The sequence below is a fragment of the Oryctolagus cuniculus genome, chromosome 9 (assembly GCF_964237555.1).
Source record: "Oryctolagus cuniculus chromosome 9, mOryCun1.1, whole genome shotgun sequence".
Classification (NCBI taxonomy): domain Eukaryota; kingdom Metazoa; phylum Chordata; class Mammalia; order Lagomorpha; family Leporidae; genus Oryctolagus; species Oryctolagus cuniculus.
Window position 1 is genome coordinate 130,325,543 of NC_091440.1, and position 25,300 is coordinate 130,350,842.

The following is a 25,300-nucleotide window of genomic DNA, read 5'->3' on the forward strand; positions in this document are numbered from 1 at the left end:
AAGCCAGGAGCCAGGTGCTTCCCTCCTGGTCCCCCATGCAGGTGCAGGACACAAGCACTTGGGACATCCTCCATTGCCTTCCTGGGCCACAGCAGAGAGCTGGACTGGAAGAGGAACAGTTGTGACTCGAACCAGCGTCCATATGGGATGCCAGCACTACAGGATGGGACTTTAATGCACTGTGCCACAACACCTGCCCCTTGGTTATTAATCCTTTAGCAGTTGCACAGGTTGCAAATAATTTCTCCCATTTTGTTGGTTGCCTTTCACTTTGCTGAGTGTTTCTTTTCACGGTGCAGAAGCTTCTCAATTTGATGCAATCCCATTTGTCAATTGTATCTTCCTCTACTTCTTTCTTTAATGTTTTGTAATTTCCATCATAAGGATCTTTGACATCTTTGGTTAAATTCATTCCAAGCGATGTGATTTTTATTGGAGCTATTGTGATTTTAACTGGTCTTAGAAGCTCTTTCCCAGTCATGGAATTTTCTGTGTATACAAAGGCTGTCAACCTTTTTTTTTTTTTTTCTTAAAGATTTTATTCATTTACTTGAAAGTCAGAGTTGTAGAGAGGCAGAGAGAGAGAGAGAGAGAGAGAGAGAGCACTTCCAACTGTAGGCTCACTCCCCAGATGGCCAGAGCTGTGCCAAACCAAAGCCAGGAGCATCTTCTGGGGCCTAAGGACTTGGTCCACCTTTCACTGCATTCCCAGACCATTAATAGGAAGCCAATTGGAAGTAGAGCAGCCAGGACTCAAACCAGCCCCCACGCAGGATCCTGGTGAAGTAGTAGGAGGCTTAACCTACTATGCCACCGTGCCAGCCACTAGAAGTCTATTTTTTTAAAAATATATGATTACCTTTAGTTTCTTTTATTGCCTTTTATAAAATAGAATCAAAATACTGTTAAGAAAAATTTTCTCATTTTAAGTCAAAATGTGCCTGGCCAAATAAAAATAGTCATATTTAGGAACAAAAATTTTTGGTACAAAAAAAATTTTACCTAGCAATAGTTTCACAAACGTAATTTAATCCATTAAAAGGGTTAATAATAATAATAATAATAATCCATTATGGGGTTTCTTTTAACAGCTAGACCTTTGTACATTACTTAGGATTCTATGAATTAGAAAGATTACTGAAAATAGTCTGAAGAAATGTTTTCTAATTTCCTGGATTTTAAAATATTTATTCCATTCATATCATATTATGTCTGCAGTGTTAAAATAATTGAATTCTAGCTTTTAGCTTGAATCTTGAAAAAAAGTCTGTGCAACTCAGTATTCTCTGAATGAATAATAATTATAAGCAAAACAAACAGAATTAGTGTAAAACAGGAACAAATTCAATTTGGACCAAAGGACTGAAAAACAAAAATCTAGGTTACTAAATCTCTATTCCTATTCATTTTTTGTTGTTTCTATGTCACTGGTCTGAGGCCAAAGAAATATAATTCCAGGAGATCATTATCTTCCCAAACTGAGTAACAGATACTTACATAATTTAGTTACAAAAGTATAAAATACATTTACAGTTAAAAAAAAAAAACAGTTCAGCCTTGTGACATGTACCTTTAATGTTTGCTCATGTGTAACGGAATGTTTCTAAGTTGGTATGGAACACAAATTAACGCTTATTACTGGGGGCAGTGCTGTGGTGCAGCGGGTTAATGCCCTGGCCTAAAGTGCTGGTAAACCATATGGGTGCCAGTTCTAGTCCTGGCTGCTCCACTTCCCATCCAGCACTCTGCTAATTCCTGGGAAACAGTAGAAGACCGCCCAACTCCTTGGGCCCCTGCACCTGCATGGGAGACCCGGAGGAAGCTCCTGCTCCTGGCTTCAGATCACCGTAGCTCCGGCCTTTGCAGCCAATTAGGCAGTGAACCAGCAGATGGAAGACCTCTCTCTCTCTCTCTGCCTCTCCTCTCTCTGTGTAACTCTGACTTTCAAATAAATAAATCTTTAAAAAAAAATGCATACTGTTTCAGCTCATAAACATCAATGTCATCAGTTACCTGCATTTGAGATTATTTTGGTAATTTTTCTCTGTCAATCTTCACTGCCAGTCATATCATCTAGAGTCTGTGTGTCTCTCACACACAAGTGTACAACACAGAACTGCAGCAGAACTCACTGGCCGGCTGCACACCAGGGCCACTGCTGCTGAAGGGAGGGTCCATGCAGGGGTGAACTGGCCTCTGCTGTATCCTTTCCACTCTGCATCAGCACACATCCCACAGCTGGGCGAGGGCTGCCAATGGACTTCCGACACGTCCAGCCACCTGTGCCTGTGCTCACTCTGGTCACCGGTCTCCAGACCACCCATTCTCCTGATAGACTGAGGGGCTCCAGAAAGGGCAACAGAGGTCAGCTGTAAGTCACAAAGATAAGGAGAATGACACGCATTGTCCAGAAATTCCTTCCAGCCTGCCTGGGAGGGATAATGCATCTTGGAGAGCACCCACGGTCAGTGTCAAGGTTTTAGATTGTATAGACCTGCAGGTCGCATGCAGGTATGCTGGCCAAGTACAGTCATGAGAACTGCTGCCGCTGTGCAGAGTTCAGATCGCTCAAGTCCCCAAAGCAGGCATCTGAGCTCCTAGCAAATGCCTTACAACTTTCTCAAATCAAGCACATCACACATGTTGATTTTATTTTGTACTACACAGACATGTGTCAATAATACACACGTTATCCATCTATGAAAGAAGCCATAATCCAGGCACATGAAACCTCAGATGGAAGTAGTTCCTGGAAGCTGGCACTGCATCCCCCTGGAGAAGCCACCTCCTGCCGGAACCCTGTCTTGACTCCCCTTCCCAAAGGTGCACCTTTTCAGCCTGAAGCAGCCAGAGCGATCATTGTCCAGTTCCCCCTCACAGATGTTAGACAGATGTTAGCGCTTCCATCTCCAGGAGGTGAGGATGTGAGGAGTCAGATGGGTTAATAGTCAGGGGATCCCATTGGAATGTGGGGTGTAAAATAATTGCTTCCTTTCCCAAAATGTTATCTTCAGCAAGAAAGAACAGGCCACCTCCTTCTTTCCTTCGCAATCTCCAAATTTATCATGAGAACAGCAAGGTTAGCTCCTCCTGAGCTCACAGCTTATTGTGAAACAAGTTATCTAGCCCACCCTTAGCAGGCCAGACAGGATGGAGAATTGTAAATCAAGTCCTTTGAGGGTTTTCCTCACTGCCTGGTAACTGAATGCAGATCTGATTGTCAAGTTTGTTTGTTTGTTTGTTTGTTTTGGAAATCATACTTACAAAGCCCACTACCACCAGTCCCTTAAGGTCTTTCTCTTGGTCTCCCCTCTTTGCTGCTCTAGCAGGAGCTTTCCAATCTAAATAAATCCTACTTTGCTTTTCAAAAAAAAAAAAAAAAAAAAAAAAAAAAGGAGTCATATTTAAAGCCAAAAAGAATGTACTAGAATCCTTGACATTCCTCTCCTGTGTCACTCCAGACTGCTCAGATGTGGAAGAAGCCCCCAGAAGCCACTGGGGGACATGTGCTTATTTTTATATTAACATCAAAGTAATAACTGCTCATTAACATGCAGGATTTATAAGGATTTATTTGAATTCTTACACAGTAACTATTCTCACCTCCAAACAGGAAAATCACTTTTGTAAACTACTTATAGTGAAATCACACTTGTTAGATATGACGGGGAGTGCCGATTCTGGCTGTGTGTCAGGGGTTTGGGGAGTGAATAACCAGATGGAATCCCTCTCTCTCCCATCTCCCTGCCCCTCTCTGTAGCAACACCTTTCAAGTAGGTGAAAATATTTAAATAAATATTTTTTAAAAGAATCATGAACCACAGAAAATAGCTTATTACAAATTTCTTTTCTCGCTTGGTATGCTTATTTTGTGCTATGTATATCACAAATTTGAGTCTAAAAACTGTTAGCAAGTTTCTATCTGTATCCCCAAATTACAGAATAATAGCAAAGCCAACATGAGCAGCACAATCTAAGAAAACTCATCTCTGACTACATATTACATTTCAAATGTGTAATATGAACATTTATAATATTTCTGAAGAAAAAAATTACCTGAATAATATTGCAACACTTCTAGCATAGCACCCACAGTGGATTAAAATATGCTACGTGTACTCTATTAAATCTATCAAACAAGTGAACATCCCAGACCCCAGATTGATATCCTTGAAGAACAGATCACAATCATCAATCTCAGAAAAATTCTGATGCACAAAACAAACAATGCAAGCTCTTTTAAGACCTGATTTAGTCACAAAGTGGCTCTTACTAAGTACTTCTACAACTGAGGAATTCAATGCCAAATAATTATGCAAAATCTGTTTAAATATATATATATAGAATAGAGAAAAATGTGGCTTACTCTGAGATGATCTTTGGTGATATTACATTCAGCAGTCCAAAGATGTAGATTTTATGTAGTACCAGCTTCATACTAAAATGCCCTAACTTTTAGTAACAAAAACATTAACATGGACTATTATTATCTGATTTCAATAAAATTCAGAAATGATTCAACAAATTTTGAAATATCTTAGACATAAAAAGGCTGATGCTCCCTTTCGGAGTGATGTGGATAACTGAGGCAACTGCTTAGATAATTCAAATATACAATTAGTTTAATAGTTAAAATAGATGTGTTTGCAAGGCTTTATTTTCCCTCACAGCTCGCCTGTTTAGATATGTTAAAAACTGAGTATGCAAAATTATGCACATGGCAGGCTGGGCCTGAGAATCACGTGGTAAAACTCCAGAGTTTAAGTTTCAAAAAGATAGGGGAATTACTTGTTGGAGCAAAGTAGCAGCCAAACGTTTGGACATAAAGTATCATGTTGTGAATTTAATTTCTCGCCCTCCAGCGACGGCATCCCATTTGGGTGCTGGGTCACCTCTCAGCTGTTCCTATTCAGATCCAGCTCTCTGTTTATGTCCTGGAAACAGTGGAAGATGGCTCAAGTGCTTGAGCCCCTGCAACCGCAGGGGAGAACTGGAAGAAGCTCATGGCTTCTGGCTTCAGGTCAGCCCAATGCCGGCCACTGCAGCCATTTGCGGAGTGAGCCAGCAGATCGAAGATCTCTCTCTCTATCTCTCCCTCTGTCTGTGGCTTTTTCAAATACATAAAAAATCTTTATATTAAAAAAAAGAGAGCAAAGATGAGCAAGCAGATATGTATCAGAAATGAGTATCATGGAATAGGTACATGGCTGGTGTTTGGCATGATGGTTGAGCTGCTGCTTGGGACACCGAGTCACATACTGGGATGCCTGCACGTGAGTCCTAGGTCCACTCCAGATTCCTGCTTCAGGTTAACGTGCACCCTAGGGTGTGGGAGAGGATGGCTCAAGTAATCAGGTTGTGCCCCTCATGACAGAGACCTGAATGGAGTTCCCAGCTCTTGGCATTTGCCTGACCCAGCTCCGGCTGTTGCTGTCATTTGGAGAGTCAACTAGTGGATGGGACATTATTTTCTGTCTGTCTCTATCTGCTGCCCTGCCTTTCAAATAATAAAAAATAAACACTATTAAAATCTTTTTGGATGCAGATACTAAATTCACCTATAGTCAAAAATGTTAAAGTATTTTATCCAGTAACTCGGAAAAGGTTACTATGAAGGGCGTGTGTATGTGGGGGAAGTAAAGCTTTGTCCATTTTCCTCAGGAAACCTTAACATGTTGCTCACCCCTGTTGCAACACACACGTGCTATTTTTCAGACTATTTTTTCTAAAGTTATAAACTAAGAGTCTGCAAGAATCCCTGGGATGGTAATCCAAAGTACACAAAGCAGACAATTCTGAGGCACTTCAGAGCTGAATCACTAAACCCTCCACTCTCAACTCTCGTTCATCGAGAGAATGTTCTATGAAAAGAAGCAGTTGTAAGAAATCATTCTTGAGTGTTTTGAACATAAGAGAAAAAGACATTTCATTCTAAGGACAAAAACTACAAACCCATGGCCATGCCAACAGGAACCTGAATTAAAACCACTGGCAGTAAAGCAGGCATATCTTAACTTTTTAAGGAGTGTTAGGTACAACTGCAAGTTTCCTCTTTGTTACAGCTCAACTTTAAAATGGAATCTACAGTCCTATAATGCACACTGCACTTGTATCTGATTTAAATATTACTGTCTCCTGGATGGACTTATCTTAATTAATATATAAGAAGAAAATCAAGATGGGCTTTCTATAAAGAGCAGCTGGAAGGGCTGGCGTTGTGGCACAGCAGGTGACACGGCCACCTGTGATGCCTTGTGTCCTAGATGTTCCATTTTTGATCCAGTTCTCTGCTAGGGCACCTGGGAAAACAGCAGAAGACAGCCCAAGTGCTTGGGCCCCTGCACCACCTGGGAGATCTGGAAGAAGCTCCTGGCTCCAGGCTTTGGACTGGCCCATGCCTAGCCCAAGCAGCCTTTTGGAGAGAGAACCAGCAGATGAAGATCTATCTCTCCGCTCCACCCTAACCCCTGCCCTGTGACTCTGACTTTCAAATACATCAATAAGAAAGAAAGGAAGAAAGGAAGAAAGGAAGAAAGGAAGAAAGGAAGAAAGGAAGGAAGGAAGGAAGGAAGGAAGGAAGGAAGGAAGGAAGGAAGGAAAGAAGGAAAGAAGGAAAGAAGGAAAGAAGGAAAGAAGGAAAGAAGGAAAGAAGGAAAGAAGGAAGGAAAGAAAGAAAGAAAGAAAGAAAGAAAGAAAGAAAGAAAGAAAGAAAGAAAGAAAGAAAGAAAGAAAGAAAGAAAAAGAGCACCTGGAGATGGGCAGCAGGTGATCCTCAAGCTGACCTAACTTTCGCAGTCTCGTCCCACTGGGCTCCCAGCCTCCCAGGACAGAATCCCACTCCTCTGCTCACTCCTGCTCTCTAGCAGCAGCCAGATTTTCTGGGATTGCTTTTAAGGAAATAATGAGTCCTGATTCAGTGGACACATCACACGCTCTGCTAACAGAACGTGTGAATAAGGGACTATGATGAACATTTCTAGTCACTGTGCCCTCGTTCGTGTCTCCCTCACCCAGAGGCACCAACCTCTGCTTGCAGACTTGCTCTGCTCTCTCTCAGCCCCACAGGCAAAGAGCTCCCCATCTCCACCTGGAACTGAAGAGCGGGCAGCCAGACCGCCTCACTCCTAATGCTGATGCTTCTTGACATTTGCTTGGTATCTCCTTTTCTTAACGTATTTTAAGAGTTCACAGTTAAAGAATAAAAAACTATGAAAAACCCACAGCCAACATCCTATTGAATGGGGAAAGTTGGAAGCATTTCCACTGAGATCTGGTACCAGACAGGGATGCCCACTGTCACCACTGCTATTCAATATAGTTCTGGAAGTTCTAGCCAGAGCTATTAGGCAAGAAAAAGAAATTAAAGGGATACAAATTGGGAAGGAAGAAGTCAAACTATCCCTCTTTGCAGATGATATGATTCTTTATTTAGGGGACCCAAAGAACTCTACTAAGAGACTATTGGAACTCATAGAGGAGTTTGGCAAAGTGGCAGGATATAAAATCAATGCACAAAAATCAACAGCCTTTGTATACACAGACAATGCCATGGCTGAGGAAGAACTTCTAAGATCAATCCCATTCACAATAACCACAAAAAAATCAAATACCTTGGAATAAACTTAACCAAGGACGTTAAAGATCTCTATGATGAAAATTACAAAACCTTAAAGAAAGAAATAGAAGAGGATACCAAGAAATGGAAAAATCTTCCATGCTCATGGATTGGAAGAATCAATAGCATCAAAATGTCCATTCTCCCAAAAGCAATTTACAGATTCAATGCAATACCAATCAAGATACCGAAGACCTTCTTCTCAGATCTGGAAAAAATGGTGCTGAAATTTATATGGAGACACAGGAGACCTCAAATAGCTAAAGCAATCTTTTACAACAAAAACAAAGCCGGAGGCATCACAATACCAGATTTCAGGACATACTACAGGACAGTTGTAATCAAAACAGCATGGTACTGGTACAGAAACAGATGGATAGACCAATGGAACAGAATTGAAACACCAGAAATCAATCCAAACATCTACAGCCAACTCATATTTGATCAAGGATCCAAAACCAATCCCTGGAGTAAGGACAGTCTATTCAATAAATGGTGCTGGGAAAATTGGATTTCCACGTGCAGAATCATGAAGCAAGACCCCTACCTTTCACCTTACACAAAAATTCACTCAACATGGATTAAAGACTTAAATCTATGACCTGACACCATCAAATTATTAGAGAGCATTGGAAAAACCCTGCAAGATATAGGTACCGGCAATGACTTCTTGGAAAACGCCCCAGAAGCACAGGCAGTCAAAGCCAAAATTCACATTTGGGATTGCATCAAATTGAGAAGTTTCTGTACTGCAAAAGAAACAGTCAGGAGAGTGAAGAGACAACCGACAGAATGGGAAAGTATATTTGCAAACTATGCAACTGATAAAGGATTGATAACCAGAATCTACAAAGAAATCAAGAAACTCCACAACATCAAAACAAACAACCCACTTAAGAGATGGGCCAAGGACCCCAACAGACATTTTTCAAAAGAGGAAATCCAAATGGCCAACAGACACATGAAAAAATGTTCAAGATCACTAGCAATCAGGGAAATGCAAATCAAAACCACAATGAGGTTTCACCTCACCCCAGTTAGAATGGCTCACATTCAGAAATCTATCAACAATAGATGCTGGAGAGGATGTGGGGAAAAAGGGACACTAACCCACTGTTGGTGAGAATGCAAACTGGTGAAGCCACTATCGAAGTCAGTCTGGAGATTCCTCAGAAACCTGAAGATAACCCTACCATTCAACCCAGCCATTACACTCCTTGGAATTTACCCAAAGGAAATTAAATTGGCAAACAAAAAAGCTGTCTGCACATTAATGTTTATTGCAGCTCAATTCACAATAGCTAAGACCTGGAACCAACCCAAATGCCCATCAACAGTAGACTGGATAAAGAAATTATGGGACATGTACTCTATAGAATACTATACAGCAGTCAAAAACAATGAAACCCGGTCATTTGCAACAAGCTGGAGGCATTTGGAAAACATCATGCTGAGTGAATTAAGCCAGTCCCAAAGGGACAAATATCGTATGTTCTCCCTGATCAGCGACAACTGAGCACCAAAGGGGAAACTTGTTGAAGTGAAATGGACACCATGAGAAACAGTGACTTGATCAGCTCTTGTCCTGATGGTTGATGTACAATGTAATACTTTATCCATTTTAGTATTTTTTTTTGTTCTAGTACCATTGGTTGAACTCTGTAATTAACACACAATTATTCTTAGGTGTTTAAATTTTAACTGAAAAGTGATCCCTGTTAGGAATTTGGAAAACATTATGTTGAGTGAAATAAGCCAATCCCAAAGGGACAAATACCACTTGTTCTCCTTGATAGGTGACAACTAACTGAGCACCAAAAAGGAAACCTGTTAAAGTGAAATGAACACTATGAGAAATGGTGACTTGATCAGCCCTCACCCTGACTGTTGATGAGCAGCTTAATATGTTATCCCTCTTAGTATTTTGTTTGTTTGTTCTACTTAATACTTTTGGTTGAATACTGTAATCAATACACAATTCTTCTTAAGTGCTGAAACTTCACTGAAAAGTGATCACTGTTAAATATAAGAATGGGAATAAGAGAGGGAAGAGATGTGCAATTCGGGACATGCTCAAGCTGACTTACCTCAAACGGTAGAGTTAGAAACATACCAGGGGATTCCAATTCAATCCCATCAAGGTGGCATGTACCAATGCCATCTCACTAGTCCCAGTGATCAATTTCTGTTCACAATTGATCATAATGATAGGACTAAGAACCAAAGGGATCACATAAATAAGAATAGTGTCTGCAAATACTAGCTGATAGAATCAAAAAGGGAGAGAATGATCCAACATGGGAAGTGAGATACACAGCAGACCCATAGAATGGCAAATGTCCTAAACAGCACTCTGGCCTCAGAATCAGCCCTTAAGGCATGCGGATCCGGCTGAAAAGCCCATGAGAGTATTTCAGGCATGGAAAGCCAAGACACTCTGGGGGAAAAAAAAAAACCTAAATGAAAGATCTCCACGAGTGAGATCCCAGTGGAAAGAACGGGTCATCAAAGAAGGAGGTACCTTTCTCTGAAGGGAGGAGAGAACTTCCACTTTGACCATGGCCTTGTCTAAATATGATCAGAGTCTGTGAACTCAGGGGCTTCAATAGCCTTGGCAGCTCATGTCAAGAGCCTAGGGTGATTACTGATGCCATAAACAAGTATCAATTTGTTAAGTCAACAACAGGAGTCACTGTGCACTTACTCCTCATGTAGGATCTTTGTCCTTAGTGTGCTTTACATTGAGATTTAATGCTATAACTAGTACTCAAACAGTATTTTTCACTTTATGTTTCTGTGTGGGAGCAAACTGTTGAAATCTTTACTTAATGTATGCTAAACTGATCTTCTGTATATAAAGAGAAACGAAAATGAATCTTGATATGAATGGAAGGGGAGAGGGAGTGGATAAGGGGAGGGTTGCGGGTGGGAGGGACGTTATGGGGGGGAAGCCATTGTAATCCATATTCTGTACTTTGGAAATTTATATTCATTAAATAAAAGTTAAAAAAATTTAAAAAAACTAAAAACTTAAAAAAAAAACACAGAAATGCTTAACAGGAAGTAAAGTAAGTAACATAAGATTCATCCCACCACCGGAGGTAACCGATGGTTGGTCTATCTTTTCATTTCTGTTCTAAGAAAATATTCTAAATATATTTAAAGTTGCACTGTGTAATGAAGTAGACGCTAATCACATGTAGCTACTGAATACATGAAATGAGGCCAGTATGATTTGAAATATATTTGAAATATTCTATTTCAAATATTTAGCATGTGGAAAAGAAAAACAGGTGATAATTAAAAAAAGTTGACATAAATAATGTTGGAATAATAATACTATTATTATACTATGTATATAGTATGTTATTGTACTATTTATACTATTTATATACTATTAGTGTATATAGTATACATAAAAGCATAGCAATTTTGATAAAATGTAATAAGTTAATTTCATCTACTTCTATTTACTTTGTAAATCTGACTACCAAAAACATGTGATTTATGCAGAATGGCACTGATCTGAAGTACTGTGAAGGTTTCCCCTGCAGTTTTACTAATAGCTTACTCAAGATAACTAAGTATTCCTAAGAAGCAGTGTTATTAAAAGATGCACAACCTTCCTTTTGATGGGTGTGCCATAATTTGGACATTTATGCTGTTCTACCATAAATCACTAACTTCAGCACTTTTAGAATAAGCTTTGTCAGGTTTATAATTACCTTAAAATAGATTCTTAGGAGTGAAATTACTACATAAAACACACAAGGGTTTTATTAAGGATATTAATAAACATAACCAAATTGATTTCCAAAAGTGAGCATCTATAGGTAATCCCTTAAAAATATGAGACTTCCTACCATACTCCACAGTGAATAACACAGAAATAATGTATTTTAAAGTATTTGCCACTTTGTTCATACACTTGTTTGAGGGACCAGCATTGTGGCACAGCAGGCTAAGCTTCCACGAGAGTTGCCAGCATCCTATAATGAACACTGGTTCCAGTCCCAGCTGCTCCACTTCTGATCCAGGTCCCTGCTGATGTGCCTGGGAAAGCAATGGAAGGCCCAAGTGCTGGGGTATCTGCCACGCATGTGGGGGACATTGTGGCATTCGAGGCTCTGGGTTTGCCATGGCACAGCTCAGACCATAATGGCCATTTGTAGAGTAAAACCAGAGTATGGAAGATCCCTCTGTTTCTTTGCTTCTCCTGCTCTCTCTCTCTAACTCTGCCTTTCAGATAGATAAATAAATAAATAAACAAACAAACAAATACATCTCTAAGAAGTTATTTGATTTACATGGTTTACACTGGTTTACATGTTATTTGTTACATAGAAATCTAAATGCTTTAAATTATTTTATTTTTTGATTACTGGGGAACTTGATTTTTTTTCATACATATTTACATTTGTGGTGGTTTTCTTGGCAAACTGCTGTCACCTTTGCCCCTGGTTAACAGCTTTCCTGTTGTACTAGAACTCTTTAAGTATAATACGCGCGCGGGCCGGCACCGTGGCTCACTAGGCTAATCCTCCGCCTAGCGGCGCCGGCATACCGGGTTCTAGTCCCGGTCGGGGCACCGGATTCTGTCCCGGTTGCCCCTTTTCCAGGCCAGCTCTCTGCTGTGGCCAGGGAGTGCAGTGGAGGATGGCCCAGGTGCTTGGGCCCTGCACCCCATGGGAGACCAGGAAAAGCACCTGGCTCCTGGCTCCTACCATCGGATCAGCGCGCTGCGCCGGCCGCAGCGCGCTGGCCGCGGCGGCCATTGGAGGGTGAACCAACCGCAAAGGAAGACCTTTCTCTCTGTCTCTCTCTCTCACTGTCCACTCTGCCTGTCAAAAAATTAAAAAAAAAAAAGTATAATACGTGCGCGCACACACAGTGCTATTAATTTTCCAATACTCTTTACCTTCTAGTTGTGTATTTTTACCTATAAAGCTTTACTTATTTAAGTCTATGGATTTCATCAAGTGATCAGTAAACCTAAAAGATACTCATCAAATAGTCAATAAACAAAGTATTTACCCTCATTGGTCAGCAGGGACATGCACGTGAGAGATGCATGCTCAGATGCTCACAAGAAGGGCTAAAGTTGAAAAAAACTGGATCCAAATACTGACAAGTATAGAGAGCAAGTGAAACTCTGACTTGGTGGTGCCTGGAAAGTAAACTGGCACAATCCCACAATCACAGTGGAAAAGCACTGAGGAGAGCCCAGGAAAGCTAAACACATGCGCATCAGTGACCCACTCCTGGGTATACACCCAACAAAAAGACACAGAGCGCTATATACACATTCCTGCAGCACTGATGACAGCCAAAACCGGGAAACACCCAGATGCCATCAGTTGCAGAACAGACAGATATACGGCAGTTCATTCTTGCAGCAGAATAAAGAAAACTGAAATGAACAAACCCTGTATCACAACCAGCATGCATCTCCCAGACCTAACATCCAGCAAAGCAAGACAGAGCACCTGCTGATGACTCCACACGTGCACAACTCACAGTCAACGCTGACCTACGGCCAAAGTCTACCAGAAGAGCAGTCCATTAGGGAGAGGAGGGAGGTGCCTGGGAGAGGGAGAAAAGCTCCTGACAGGTCTCCGTGGGGGTGCACTGACTGTGTGACAACGTTATGCTGCACGGCACAATGTGTGCACTTTGCTCTATTACACTGCAAGTGACTTTGTGAGCTTGTTTTTTAAATCCAACTTTTGATTCCACCTCCCATTATGTTTAGAACTCCTTTTAAATTTGAAGATAAATTCAGTCATTTATTGTGGTTTGCGTACTTCCCATTTATGTAGACATTATTTTGGATACTGGTATGAGTCTTATACTTAAGTCACTTTGAAGATTTTACATAAATTATTTCACATCATATGAAAGGCTAAATTGGTTATTTTCCCATTTGTCAGTCTTCTGTTTACTTGTAAAAAAATAATTTCTAGTATCCTGTTGTACAGATTATGTTGCAAAATAAATTTGCAACATAAACATAAAATAGATGTGCAACATAAATTTTGCAAATTTCGTTGCAAAATAAATTTAGCCTAGTAACAAATACTGTTTCCATAAATATCCATATCTATTATAGTGAAACTTTATTTTATATATATTATATATAGACAGAGAAATCACTGTTCTTTAGTGACAATGATGGCATCATTTCGCTGTTTCTTTCTTACAGATGCAGGAGCTGGGGCTGCTGGGGACAGGGTAGATGAGCTCAAGGCAGGGACGAACAGGTCAGTGATCCTGGGATGATGGCGGTGCCGAGGGTTTACACTGATACCAAGGGGCGTAGTCAACAGCACCACAGAAGACGGGAAAACGTGAACATGTTTATCTGTCCACCCACGGATTAGCCACCACTGTTCATTCTCGAGTGCGCACCCCAAGCCTACATTCCGAGAACCTTCAGGCCACCTCACAACCCCCAAAGTCCCAGGCTGCACTTGGCAATGAAAAGGTCTTCTGAGATCCTAAGCCCATTCGACAGCAACCACCTATTTTGGTAGCTGATGAACACTGTGACTTTCACCCCCAGTAACCTCACAGTGGAATGAAAATGGAAGAGCAAAGGCAGATCTAGGGGTAAAACTGATGTTCTATTCAGAATTACATGTCATCAATCAGGGGCCATCTCTTCTTTGTAAAATGGTGTTAATTCTAAAAGCTTCTCTCAGTCCAAGGATTCTTACACCAGTAGCAGAAGTCAATTTATATTCCACATTTGACTGATAACTTTCTAATGGAGACAGATGAATTTAAGTAATAAGATTATTAATGACCAAAATTTACACTATTTCTATCTGTTGACTTGAATTTGATAATTCCTTCTACTGTTGAGCTAGGTGAGACTGCCAGTATTTGGACATGCAACAAAGCAGAAAAGGTAATTAGTCTGCCTAACAAGATCACAGATGGGTGAACGATAACATGAGAGATGACTGTGAGTGCTGAGGAGAGAACAGACACGTCAGCTGGACTCCTTACTCACTGCCAGAGGTGTCACCAGTGAAGTCACAACTCGAAAATTATTTCAGAGAAAGACCGCGGACGAGGAGATGCTTAACAAGTACTGACTCAGAACTGAGTGTTCACTGGAAAGAAAAACACAGCTATTTCCACGCTCTCTGAGCTACCAAATCAGAGTCACCGTAGTCTTCAGACTAAGACACAGTTGTGGGCCTCACGTAGCCGACAGTGATATGAAAGACAAGGAAAAACGAAGGCACTTCAGTGTAAGTCGTGTGTTCCAGATGCTGGCAAACATTCCTAAACGGTCAAGAAAACACACAGGATGCAGGCATTACGTGAGTTCAGATGGGATGGAGAGCTCTTATACAACTGGTGGCATGTAACTTGGATTTAAGCAGAAAACCAACAGCAAAACAGAGACCACAGAAGAGCTTTCCTATGTATGTAAGTATCTGGGGATGGAAGGAGGCAGGACAAGTCAGACCACACAACTGAAACTGGCTGGCGTCCCATGTCCCCAAGCCTAGCCTAACCATCTGCAGTAAACAGCTGTGAAGTGGCTGAATAATCTTCTCAGAAATCTTACTGAAGGTGGGATAAAGCCTTTTTGCCAACAAAGTACACCTAGAGTAACTCGAGATCATCCAAAGTTGGCAGAAGAACACCGCATCAACAGAACCCACACTATATAAAACTAAAATACTCAATAAATGTTGAAGAGATGAACTCGGGAAGCTGAGGTTATCAAGTTCCCACACCTTGTCCCTCATCTCTGTGCTCCCCCAATCTCTGTGCCTCTATGGCAACTGGTGTCCATCTCCTGGGCTAGTGCCCACAACCCTGTCATGTGACAGTTTGGTTCCAAGCCACTATTGTGCACAAAGGAACACAAGCTGGGTGTGGTTCCTTGTAAGTCAATGTCTACAGTGGATGTGACTGTATGTAAACATATGGCTGCATGTGGCTGTGTGCAACTGTATTTAACTGTCTCTGCACCCCAGCCATGAGGACAGGAGTGTGACTCCATAGCCATCAAAAATCAATGACTGGGGCCTGTGCTGTGCCATAGCAGGTAAAGCCACTGTCAGCAGTGCCAGCATCCCATATGGAAGCCGATTCAAGACCTGGCTGCTCACTTCTTATACAGCTCCCTGTTATGGTCTGGGAAAGCAGCAGAAGACAGACAAAATCCTTGAGCCCATAATGAAGCTCCTGGTTCCTGGCTTTGGATGGGTGCAGCTCCAGCCATTGTGGTCAACTGGGGAGTGAACCAGTGGATGGAAGACCTCTCTCTCTTGCTGCCTCCTCTTCTCTCTGTATAACTCTGACTTTCAAATAAATAAATAAATTGTTAAAAAAAAATCAAGGACTGTTCCTTGTATATTTCTCACCAACACTATAAGTAATATATATATATATGTATATAAATATAAAACCCATAAATGGCTCCAAGTTATTCTGATCCATCAAAAATCTAAATCTGGAGGCCGGCGCTGTGGCTTAGCGGGTAAAGCTGCCATCTGCAGTGCTGGCAACCCATATGGGCGCCGGTTCAAGACCCGGATGTTCCACTTCTGATCCAGCTCTCTGCTATGGCCTGGGGTAGCAGTAGAAGATGGCCCAAGTCCTTGGGCCCCTGCACCCATGTGGGAGACCCAGAGGAAGCTCCTGGTTCCTGGCTTTGGATTGGCGCAGCTCCTACCATTGTGGCCAATTAGGGAGTGAACCAGTGGATGGAAGACTTCTCTCTCTCTCTGCCTCTCCTTCTCAGTCTATGTAACGCTGACTTTCAAATAAATAAATAAATCTTTTTAAAAAATATCTAAATCTGCTTGTCCTGGGCACTAGGCCTTGGACACACAATAAAGATGCCACTCTTCACATAAGGCACATTGCCTGGCAAACTTAAAACACAACAAAAGCTCAGCAACCAGCTCGCAAGCTAATTAATAGGATTTCCACTGGGGCACAGATACATGAAGACGTACAGAATCTGAAAACTGATTATCACTTCAAATATCTGATATACACCAAATTAAATCTGCCTTTCATGAGGTAAAACTTACAGATGAAAAGTAAATGAGATTAAAGACTTGCAAACTACTTCTGAGAGAAATCATTTACTAAATTCTTTGCAGATGGAAGAAAAAAGATGTCACTGAATAATAGGTAGATGATGACATTTCATTTATCAACACTACAACAAGTCTCCAAGAAGTGACAGTTCCTGGAAGAGACAGGAGGCTAAGCCTTCTCTCTTGGACACAGGCCTAGGACCTGCAGAGTCAAGTGCAGGCAAACGGTGAGCTACAACTCCGCTTCAGTCTGAAAATCTTAGCTCACCAGTAAATTCTTCAGCACTGGGCCAAGAACCACTCGGTCATGATGAAGCATAACCCCACAGTGAAAGCATCATCAATGTATTTATCAAATGGGATCTTCGGAGTTAACATTCCAGAACATGACGGAAACTTTGTGGCATTTCGCAGATTCATGACCGTTCTGCACTGGTATATAATAAATACGGTTGTCTGAGACAACACAGGCTGGAAACAGGGACACGTTTGCTATCCCTGCTCAACACTTGCCCAAGCTGGGATTTCATGACTGACAGTGCACACCACCGCCCTTTCATCAAATCTTCATTTTCTGGGAGACAGTGATCAACTTGGCAGCCCACTTACAATCAGTCCCACGTGAGAGCAGTGTGCATTTAATGCAGGCTGTTCCAGGAATGCCCCCCGAATGTTAAACTAAACCACAATTTCAGCTGAAGCAACTCCACGCGACTGTAGCTTCTCCCACACACCACTGCTGATTGCTCTGTCAGCCAGACAAGTCAGTTTCTGAGTACCTCAGCTTTCAATTTTTAAAATGAGGTTTACATATTCTTCCTTCACATCCCCTAAAGAAACTGGGAATTCAGGGAATGATTTCAGTAAGGCAGATTCACCTGCTGGACATGGGCTCCCTGTGAAGAGCTGATTCCGACCAAGGTCAAGACTGCTCCTGTGCCCCCAGCACACTGTCTATGTGGTTAGGTCAACAGCACAGATGACCACACCCTAGGCTAGATTATCTCAGGGTACTTAGCATGAACTCAACACCTTTGCCACATTTTTCTGTGCTGCACAGGGTCATGTTTCAGGATTAATTTCAAGCTCATTCATGACACTGATAATGCTGCCAAAATTCTTTTAAAATCCTATTTACTCATTTTATTTTCACTGTATTTTAAAGGCAGAGGGACAGAGAGCAGAGAGAGATTTTCCATCCACTGGTTCACTTCCCAAATGCCTCCAAAAGCTAGGGTTGAGCGAGGGGGAAGCCGGGAGCCTAGAACTGAATGTGAATCTCCCGTGTTAAGTAGCAGGGACACAGGTACCTGAGCTATGACTGCTAACCACCAGGGGGTGCATTAGCAGGGAGCTTCAGTCAGAAGTGGAGCCGGGACTCAAACCCAGGCACTCTGGTATGGGATATGGGCATCCCAAGCATCCTCTTAACCACTGCATTAAACACCCCCTCCAGGAAATACAACCAGAATTCAGACACGAGATCACACCACTGCCTCAAATCCCCCAACTAGGACTACCAGGATTGCAACAGTGACCTGAAGTACTGAAGGTAGGGACAGCAGGCAGGCAGCACCAGCAAACAGCTCCCACTGTAATTTTTAACTGAAATAGTCTCTCAAGATTGGGAACAGACTGCCCTACTGCCTTTCTATTCTTAAATTCATAAACAAAATAATACCTATCTAACCAGTGTGCACCAGGTTATAAGGGGTCCATCATCCTAAACTACTACAAAATAGACACACAATGTTCCATCCAATATAAAGTTACTTATACACACACGTGGGCTCCATTCATGTCTAAGTGGCTTGCTCCTGCCGACAGCCACTAGTCAATGGGCAATGACAAGTTAAAGCAGACTTGAGTGGTAAACACAAAATACATAATGGATTTCAAAGACTTGGTAAGTATAAAAAAAAATTGAAGTTCCTCTTATTAATGTTTCTATTGTTTCTATATTAAAGTGACAGTCTTTTTTTATTTATTTTTCTGATAGGCAGAGTGGACAGAGAGAGAGAGAGACAGAGAGAAAGGTCTTTCTTTTCCGTTGGTTCACCCTCCAGTGGCTGCTGCGGCCGACGCATCATGCTGATCCGAAGCCAGGAGCCAGGTGCTTCTCCTGGTCTCCCATGTGGGTGCAGGGCCTAAGCAGTTGGGCCATCCTCCACTGCCTTCCTGGGCCACAGCAGAGAGCTGGACTGGAAGAAGAGACCAGGACAGAATCTGGCGCCCCGACTGGGACTAGAACCCTGTGTGCCAGTGCCACAGGCAGACGATTAGCCTATTGAGCCGCGGTGCCAGCAAGTGATAATCTTTTGGACACACAGGATCAAATGAACTATACTATTAACGTTAATTATACTGGTTTGTATTTTCTTTGAACACTGTTAGTACAGATCATCAAAATAAAAAAACCCACTAAGCAAATAATTTTTTCTAATATTAAGACTCAAAAGTTCTGGATCTGCATTTAGAGTAAAAGTGATACAGGTACAGGATTCAGGACAAATATTAAAGACGACAGAACAAGAGAACAGGAAGCAGCCTCTGCTGACCATGACCTGGTGTCAGGAACTCTGAGTGTCCCAGTACAGTCACCCTGCTTTGCAGAAGGGACATCCACATTGGGAAACTATGTCAGCCAAATAAAAGTGCATGTAGAAAGTGTAACAACCATGGTATGATACCACAACTAAACTATCCATATGGTGATCTTTATTATTTTAACTATAAAATTATTATCTGAATTACATAGAGTTTTTATGCATCCTTCAATTGGAGACTAAAGTACCTTCTAAATTTCATATATAATAGTTAATTGAAAGTTATCAACAATTATTTATTATTTTAATTTTGCTTTCTCTATGTCACCCACAAACTGATCGCTTTGCTAACAATGAAGAGGCAATTTTGGTGCATATGAACACACAGAATCCAACACTGATATCATCTATTAAAACACAGATCTACAGTTTGTGTTAAAGACGGAGCACCTTAGCCCCGACATTACACCGCTTTTGAAATTACATTCCATTCCCCTGATTACTCTGCTAACGATATTATTCAAGGAATGTTTAATTTCCCAACAGCATTCCCCCTTGCCAACCTCTCGCCCTTTATTTCCACAGCTTTTATCTCCTCAGACTCCCCCTGAGCACGCTGTTAATGATGGTACACAGAAGTGAAACTTAAAAAAAAAAAAGGCAATATAGCAAATATTGCAAATGGTTTGCAATCCAATGGCAAAATCAGCTTCTAAATCTCTGTATCCGTTTTCTTTGCCTCTAAATCTGATGTATTGAAAGTAAATCATTATTTTTATTGAAAAATATTCCCCTAATCTAACAGCCCAATCTTTTACTTCTTTTGTGTTTAGTAAATGACGTGCTTCCCCCCCCCCCCCCCCCCCCCGCCCAACTCCAGCTCTCACTCTCTTAATCTAAGCTGGCTCTCTGACACACTGTACTGCCCCTTCCCATGTCTGAAGATTCCTGCAGTATCTGCATCACTCATTTCTCCTACCTAATTTCTGTTATGTATGAGTTGCTTCCTAGGAATGTATTATCTACTTTTCTAGGTAATGTAAAATTTCAGGTAATAAAATACTGAAATTATGTTAAATTGCGTCTTAGATAGCCTTTGCATTGCTCTTAACTATTCATTGCCTATTATCAAAGTATCCCAGGGTAAGAATTGCACTGGTTAGATTCTGACATAGGTTAAAGACTTTTTATCTAAGTGCCAGAATTCACCATCAGTGTAGTGCAACAGTTAGGACTGCAGTGTGGAAGCAGAATGCCATGCCTCAGGTCCACTGTGCTAGCTGTGTGACCTTAGGCAAGTTACTTTTTCCCCCAGTTTCTTCTCTGTAAAATCTAACTGATATGATATCTATCATTTATTTAAAACTCAATTAGGACTCATGAAAAAAAATAATACTTGGAGAACACCCCACACATCAGAAACATTCAGTAAATCAGATCCTAAATAACAGTGCTCAAAATCCCCAAATTAGAACACAAGGTAATTGAAATTCAAGGTAATTCTGCTCTTCGAATCTGCTCAAAATTCTTACAACTCCAAAGCAGACAGGAACCAACAGGAAACTCACAGACACTCACCCTGTAAAGGAAAACCCAGTATCTTTAATTCCCACAAATGCAGCATTTGATGTGCATGGATGCAGATAAGACCTCAGGGTTCACTATTCATTTCCAAGTGGTCAAATCAGAACTATTTCCCCAACTGCAAAAAATGGCTAGGAAAGGCCACCTATGTAGTCAATTAAAATGTAACAGGTGCGTGCTCCCGAGCATAAAGCCTTGACTCAGACTGATGGCACCGCTTATCCTGAGCAGTAAAACTCATTTTCTCAGTGAATCACGTTTAATGATGCAATGGAACCTAACTTCCTATGAAAAAAAAAAACAAGGTTTCCAATGAGAATCTTCAAGAATGCATGTAGAATTTTTACACAGGAAACATGAATAATTAAGTATTTAAATGAATACGTGGCAGAAATATAAATACCACTGTGGCATGAAATCCTTGAGTCTAACTCTTCGGCAGGTGAGCATGGGTTAGGCTCTCTCGTCTCTGTCCCCCCTCGTTACTGCTTAACAAGAAGAGACTAGCTGGGGAAGCCTGAGAGACCACTGGAGCATGCGTGTGCATGCGTGTGCATAAACGCTTGCCCATGGGTCTCTAACTGGGCATTTCCTGCTCCTGCAGCAGAACGAGTGAGGGCAGCCAGCAGTGCTCAGTCTCCGGGCACTCTCACCCCGCTGGGCACGGCTGCTGGCTGGAATGCAACGCTCCCGGAAGACCTTGCTTAGATCCTGAGCTACAACCTCTTTTCAGCTCCATATCCTGGTGAACTGTGGCTGGATTCAGGGCTTGCATCAAGGGAAAACTGCAAGTCCCCTCTGCTTTCCCACTCACCATCATCCCTGGGCATGTGTACCTTCGGTCCCTTCAGGAACCACCTGGAGTGGCAGCTATGACAAAACGGACTCTTAGGATTTCTGAGCCCTATCATTCAATAGGACCCCCATGGATCCTATGTAAAACAGCAGAAACACAGGGGAAAAGCCCCTAAGGGAAAAGGGAAAAGTGTGTTCCCTCCCTGTGGGTCTTCCACGTCTGCTGGGATGTGCAGAGGAAGACTCTGACTGCAGAGCTCTGAACAACTATTTGGTTTGGCAGTCACCAGGCATCATTCTGGAGCTGTGTTCCGCTGCTGACGAGGTGGGCACCTGTTCTTTGGTGGAGGGAGGGCACAGGGCTCAGGTGTGCTCCCTTGAGAAGTTTGAGGCATGAAGTAATAGGACTCTGCAGATATCCTGAAAGATGCAGAAATCTCAGAATCCCAACGGCCACCAAAGTAGATGTCTGTAGGTGTCACACAGTAGGAAGGTATCAGGTCCCAACTGAATATCCTTACTATATTACTCTACGAAGACCTGTATTTCCATTTCCAGATTGAAGGAAATACACCTGTTCTTAATAACTCATGTAAATACTTCCACAACATTTGGAAAAACAGATGAAATATGCAATCTGAACACTGAAATAAAAGTTTCAAGAACAAGAATAAAAAAAAAAAAAGAAAATGTCCTACCTCCCATCTCGATCCCAGTCATACACCTCTACTTTGATCGTTCTGTCCATGGGGGAAAAAACACATATTAAATTACATATTAAGAATAAAACATTATGAGAAATAAAAAATAAGATATCAGACTTTCTTAGATAAACCAGTATAAGCATGTAGGTTTTACAAAGTAATCTGAAAATGATTTTGCTTATGACTGTAACTGTATCTTAAAGTAGGTTTGCAAAATCTATTTTGATTCTCTACAGGGAGTAAGGAAAGTACATAGAGGACACAGCTCTTCTATGAGGAGTGAGGCACTCAATTCTCCACGGCTGAAGATCTCTGTCTTGCAACAACATTTCTGACACTCAGCATGGGGCAGCATCCCTGTGGGGAGCAACTCGGACTAGACTAAGTTACTGGAATTAAGACTTATTCTATGCATCTGCTCTCCCACAATATGATGCTGGGAGAGGAGTAAACAACTTCTACACAGCTGCCTCCAGTTCAACCAGTAACCTGCAGGAGCTGATCCCGCTCCTGATTGGAGGAGAGCAGCGTACTCGGCGTGTGGGTAGTAGAGTTGGGATTGGTGGAAGAGGACTATAAAGGAGGAGAGAGACAACATGCACCAGGAACATCTAAAGGATGTGCCGCTCCCCCGCGTAAGTGGGGAAAGTGGCAGGGGGAACCGCCCTTCCACGGAGGTGGAAGGATCGGCAGCCAACCCGGGAAGGACCAGCAGCAAACCCGGGGAGGGCCGAGCAGACGAAAGAACAGCGCAGGGTCCTGTGTCGTTCCTCCGCGAAGAGGGGGAGCGACACATCCCTCAGAAGTCTTGTCAAAACCTAGAGTACTGGTCTCTAGCTCAGTCAGTCACTGGGGCCTGTGAGTCTGAGTTTCTACCAGGATACCTATACTGACGTTGCTAAGTGGAAACCACCTGATGAGAATGAATAACGAATTCAAGTGGAATGATGAACCTCAAAAGCAACCTTAATTATACACCAATAATCACTCTTTGAATCACTCGTTGATGGCATAACTTCCATTTTTTAAATAGAGAAGTAGCAAGATAACTAAAACAACAATGACACTGGGTGTTAACTTGTCATGGTTGCTTTTCTCTGGGGATGTGTTGCTTTTTATATTGTAACTCTACAAATAATTTCATTTAAAAACAGGAAAAAAAAAAAAAAAACTTGGACATTAAGAAACGTCCAGGTACAATGTGGGAAGATGTGTGGGACTACTGCACTGAGCCACCTGTAAAACACCAAAGTCCCCCTGTTCTGCATCTGGGGCTCCTTCACGAAGGGACAAGGCTGAGCAATGTCCTCAAGGATCTGCCGGAGCTGGTGACAGCCCAGCCACACGCCGGCACCTCCGGTGTACCTGCTCCTTCTGCTGCAGACTTGACGCAGTGAAAATACCACAGTGACTTCAGAATAACGAGTACAAACCTAAACTAACAATTTTCTAGCACTTGGAACATTTTTGTTGTCAGAAAATCCATCAGTTTACCCAAATCTTAATTAGGTAAACTATCCCTTTTCCCCAAATCATTTGGAACTTTTTAAAAGTTGTTTCAAATTTTTCAAATAAATCATATGCTTTTATAAATAAACATCTACAAAGGTAAATAAACCACTTTGCTGTTGCCTGAAATCTGGCTTAGATGATCAGATCCGCAGTCAACAATCAGCGTCTCAGCCAAGCTGTCCCTTCTCTCACCTGTCGTAGTCTCCGTTGCATAGCGCTCTCACGGAGATCTTGAAGGCCTGCCACACAGGGTTCAGGGTGTTTTTCACAACTTCTGTTTTATGGCAAATTGTAAAACTGTTAAAAAAAAAAAAGAGTTTCCCATTATTTTCATACTTCAATTAGTATGTATTGTTTTGTCATCCCTTTCTTTTTGTGCAAAACTTACATTATGAGGCCCTCTGTTGCTGACGCATCATGTAATAAAAGAAGACATAAATTTAAAATGTTGAAGAGAAAGAGAACTTGCAGTTTAAGGGGAAATCTTAGTCAAAGGGAAGGGACAGGGCTTCTTTTTTCTTTGTAGGTTTATTTATTTATTTGAAAGGCAGAGTTACATGGTGGGGGGGGGGGGAGGAAGGGAGGGAGAGGGAGTGAGAGAGAGATTGAGATTCCATCCACTGGTTCACTCCCCATCAGAAGGTGACTCATTGGGAGTCACATTGTGGTGCAGGAGGCTACACCTCCGCCTATGGTGCTGGCATCCCATATGGGTGTTGGTTCAAGTCCTGCCTGCTCTTCTTCCAATCTAACTCCCTGCTAATGGTCTATGAAAGCAGTGGAAGATGGCCCAAGTGCCTGGGCCCCTGGACCTGTGTGGGACACCTGGATGACGGTCCTGGCTCTTGGCTCCTGGCTTCAGACTGGCTCAGCTCCACCCCTTGCGGCCATTTGGGGAGTGAATAGCAGTCTGAAGACCTTTCTCTCTGTCTCTCCCTCTCTGTGTCCGTAACTCTACTTCTCAAAGAAATAAATAAAATCTTTTAAAAGAAGGCGACTCATCTTCCCAGGGAGGCATTTCTGAGTCAGGGATTCTTCTGACTCTTGCTAACCATTCTCCTGTGTGAGGCACTGGTGGAGACAGCCAGCAACACCTCACTAGGGCAGTGCTAACAGGACACTGGGGCAGCTCTCCCAACACTCAGGGGTGCTGCTGTAGAAATATGCATGTGTATCACAAGCAGCATTAGGAAGAAAATGTTTTTATTAAATCAGACCCAGCTGGCAAAAATAGCTATTCCAAAAGAACATTATTACCTAAACAGGAACGCAGGTGAAGTTGAAAAATGTGAAAAGAAAAATGTAAGAATTTATAATCACATATAATTATGGTTTTTAATTAATGGTCCCAGTAGAAATTTAGTTTTACTTTTTCTCATAAAATGAACCTCAAACAGGACAGCACATTTTTGAAATAACTCCATAATAAAGCTAAAAACAAGGGCTGGAGTTGAGGCACAGCAGGTTAAGCCG

At 41.9% G+C, this 25,300-nt stretch overlaps 1 protein-coding gene across 4 annotated transcripts in view; it reads right to left on the minus strand.

The window, feature by feature from the left end:
- The window catches only part of CPNE8 (copine 8), a 263,087-nt gene that overhangs the window by 88,882 nt on the left and 148,905 nt on the right, over positions 1–25,300 (minus strand). For all 4 annotated transcript variants that reach the window (XM_051850927.2, XM_002712675.5, XM_070049629.1 and 1 more), the window contains 2 exons: positions 24,020–24,124; positions 22,310–22,351 (listed from right to left, as the gene is read on the minus strand). In XM_051850927.2, coding sequence (XP_051706887.2) covers positions 22,310–22,351; positions 24,020–24,124 — 147 coding nt within the window. The remainder of the gene's footprint in view (positions 1–22,309; positions 22,352–24,019; positions 24,125–25,300) is intronic.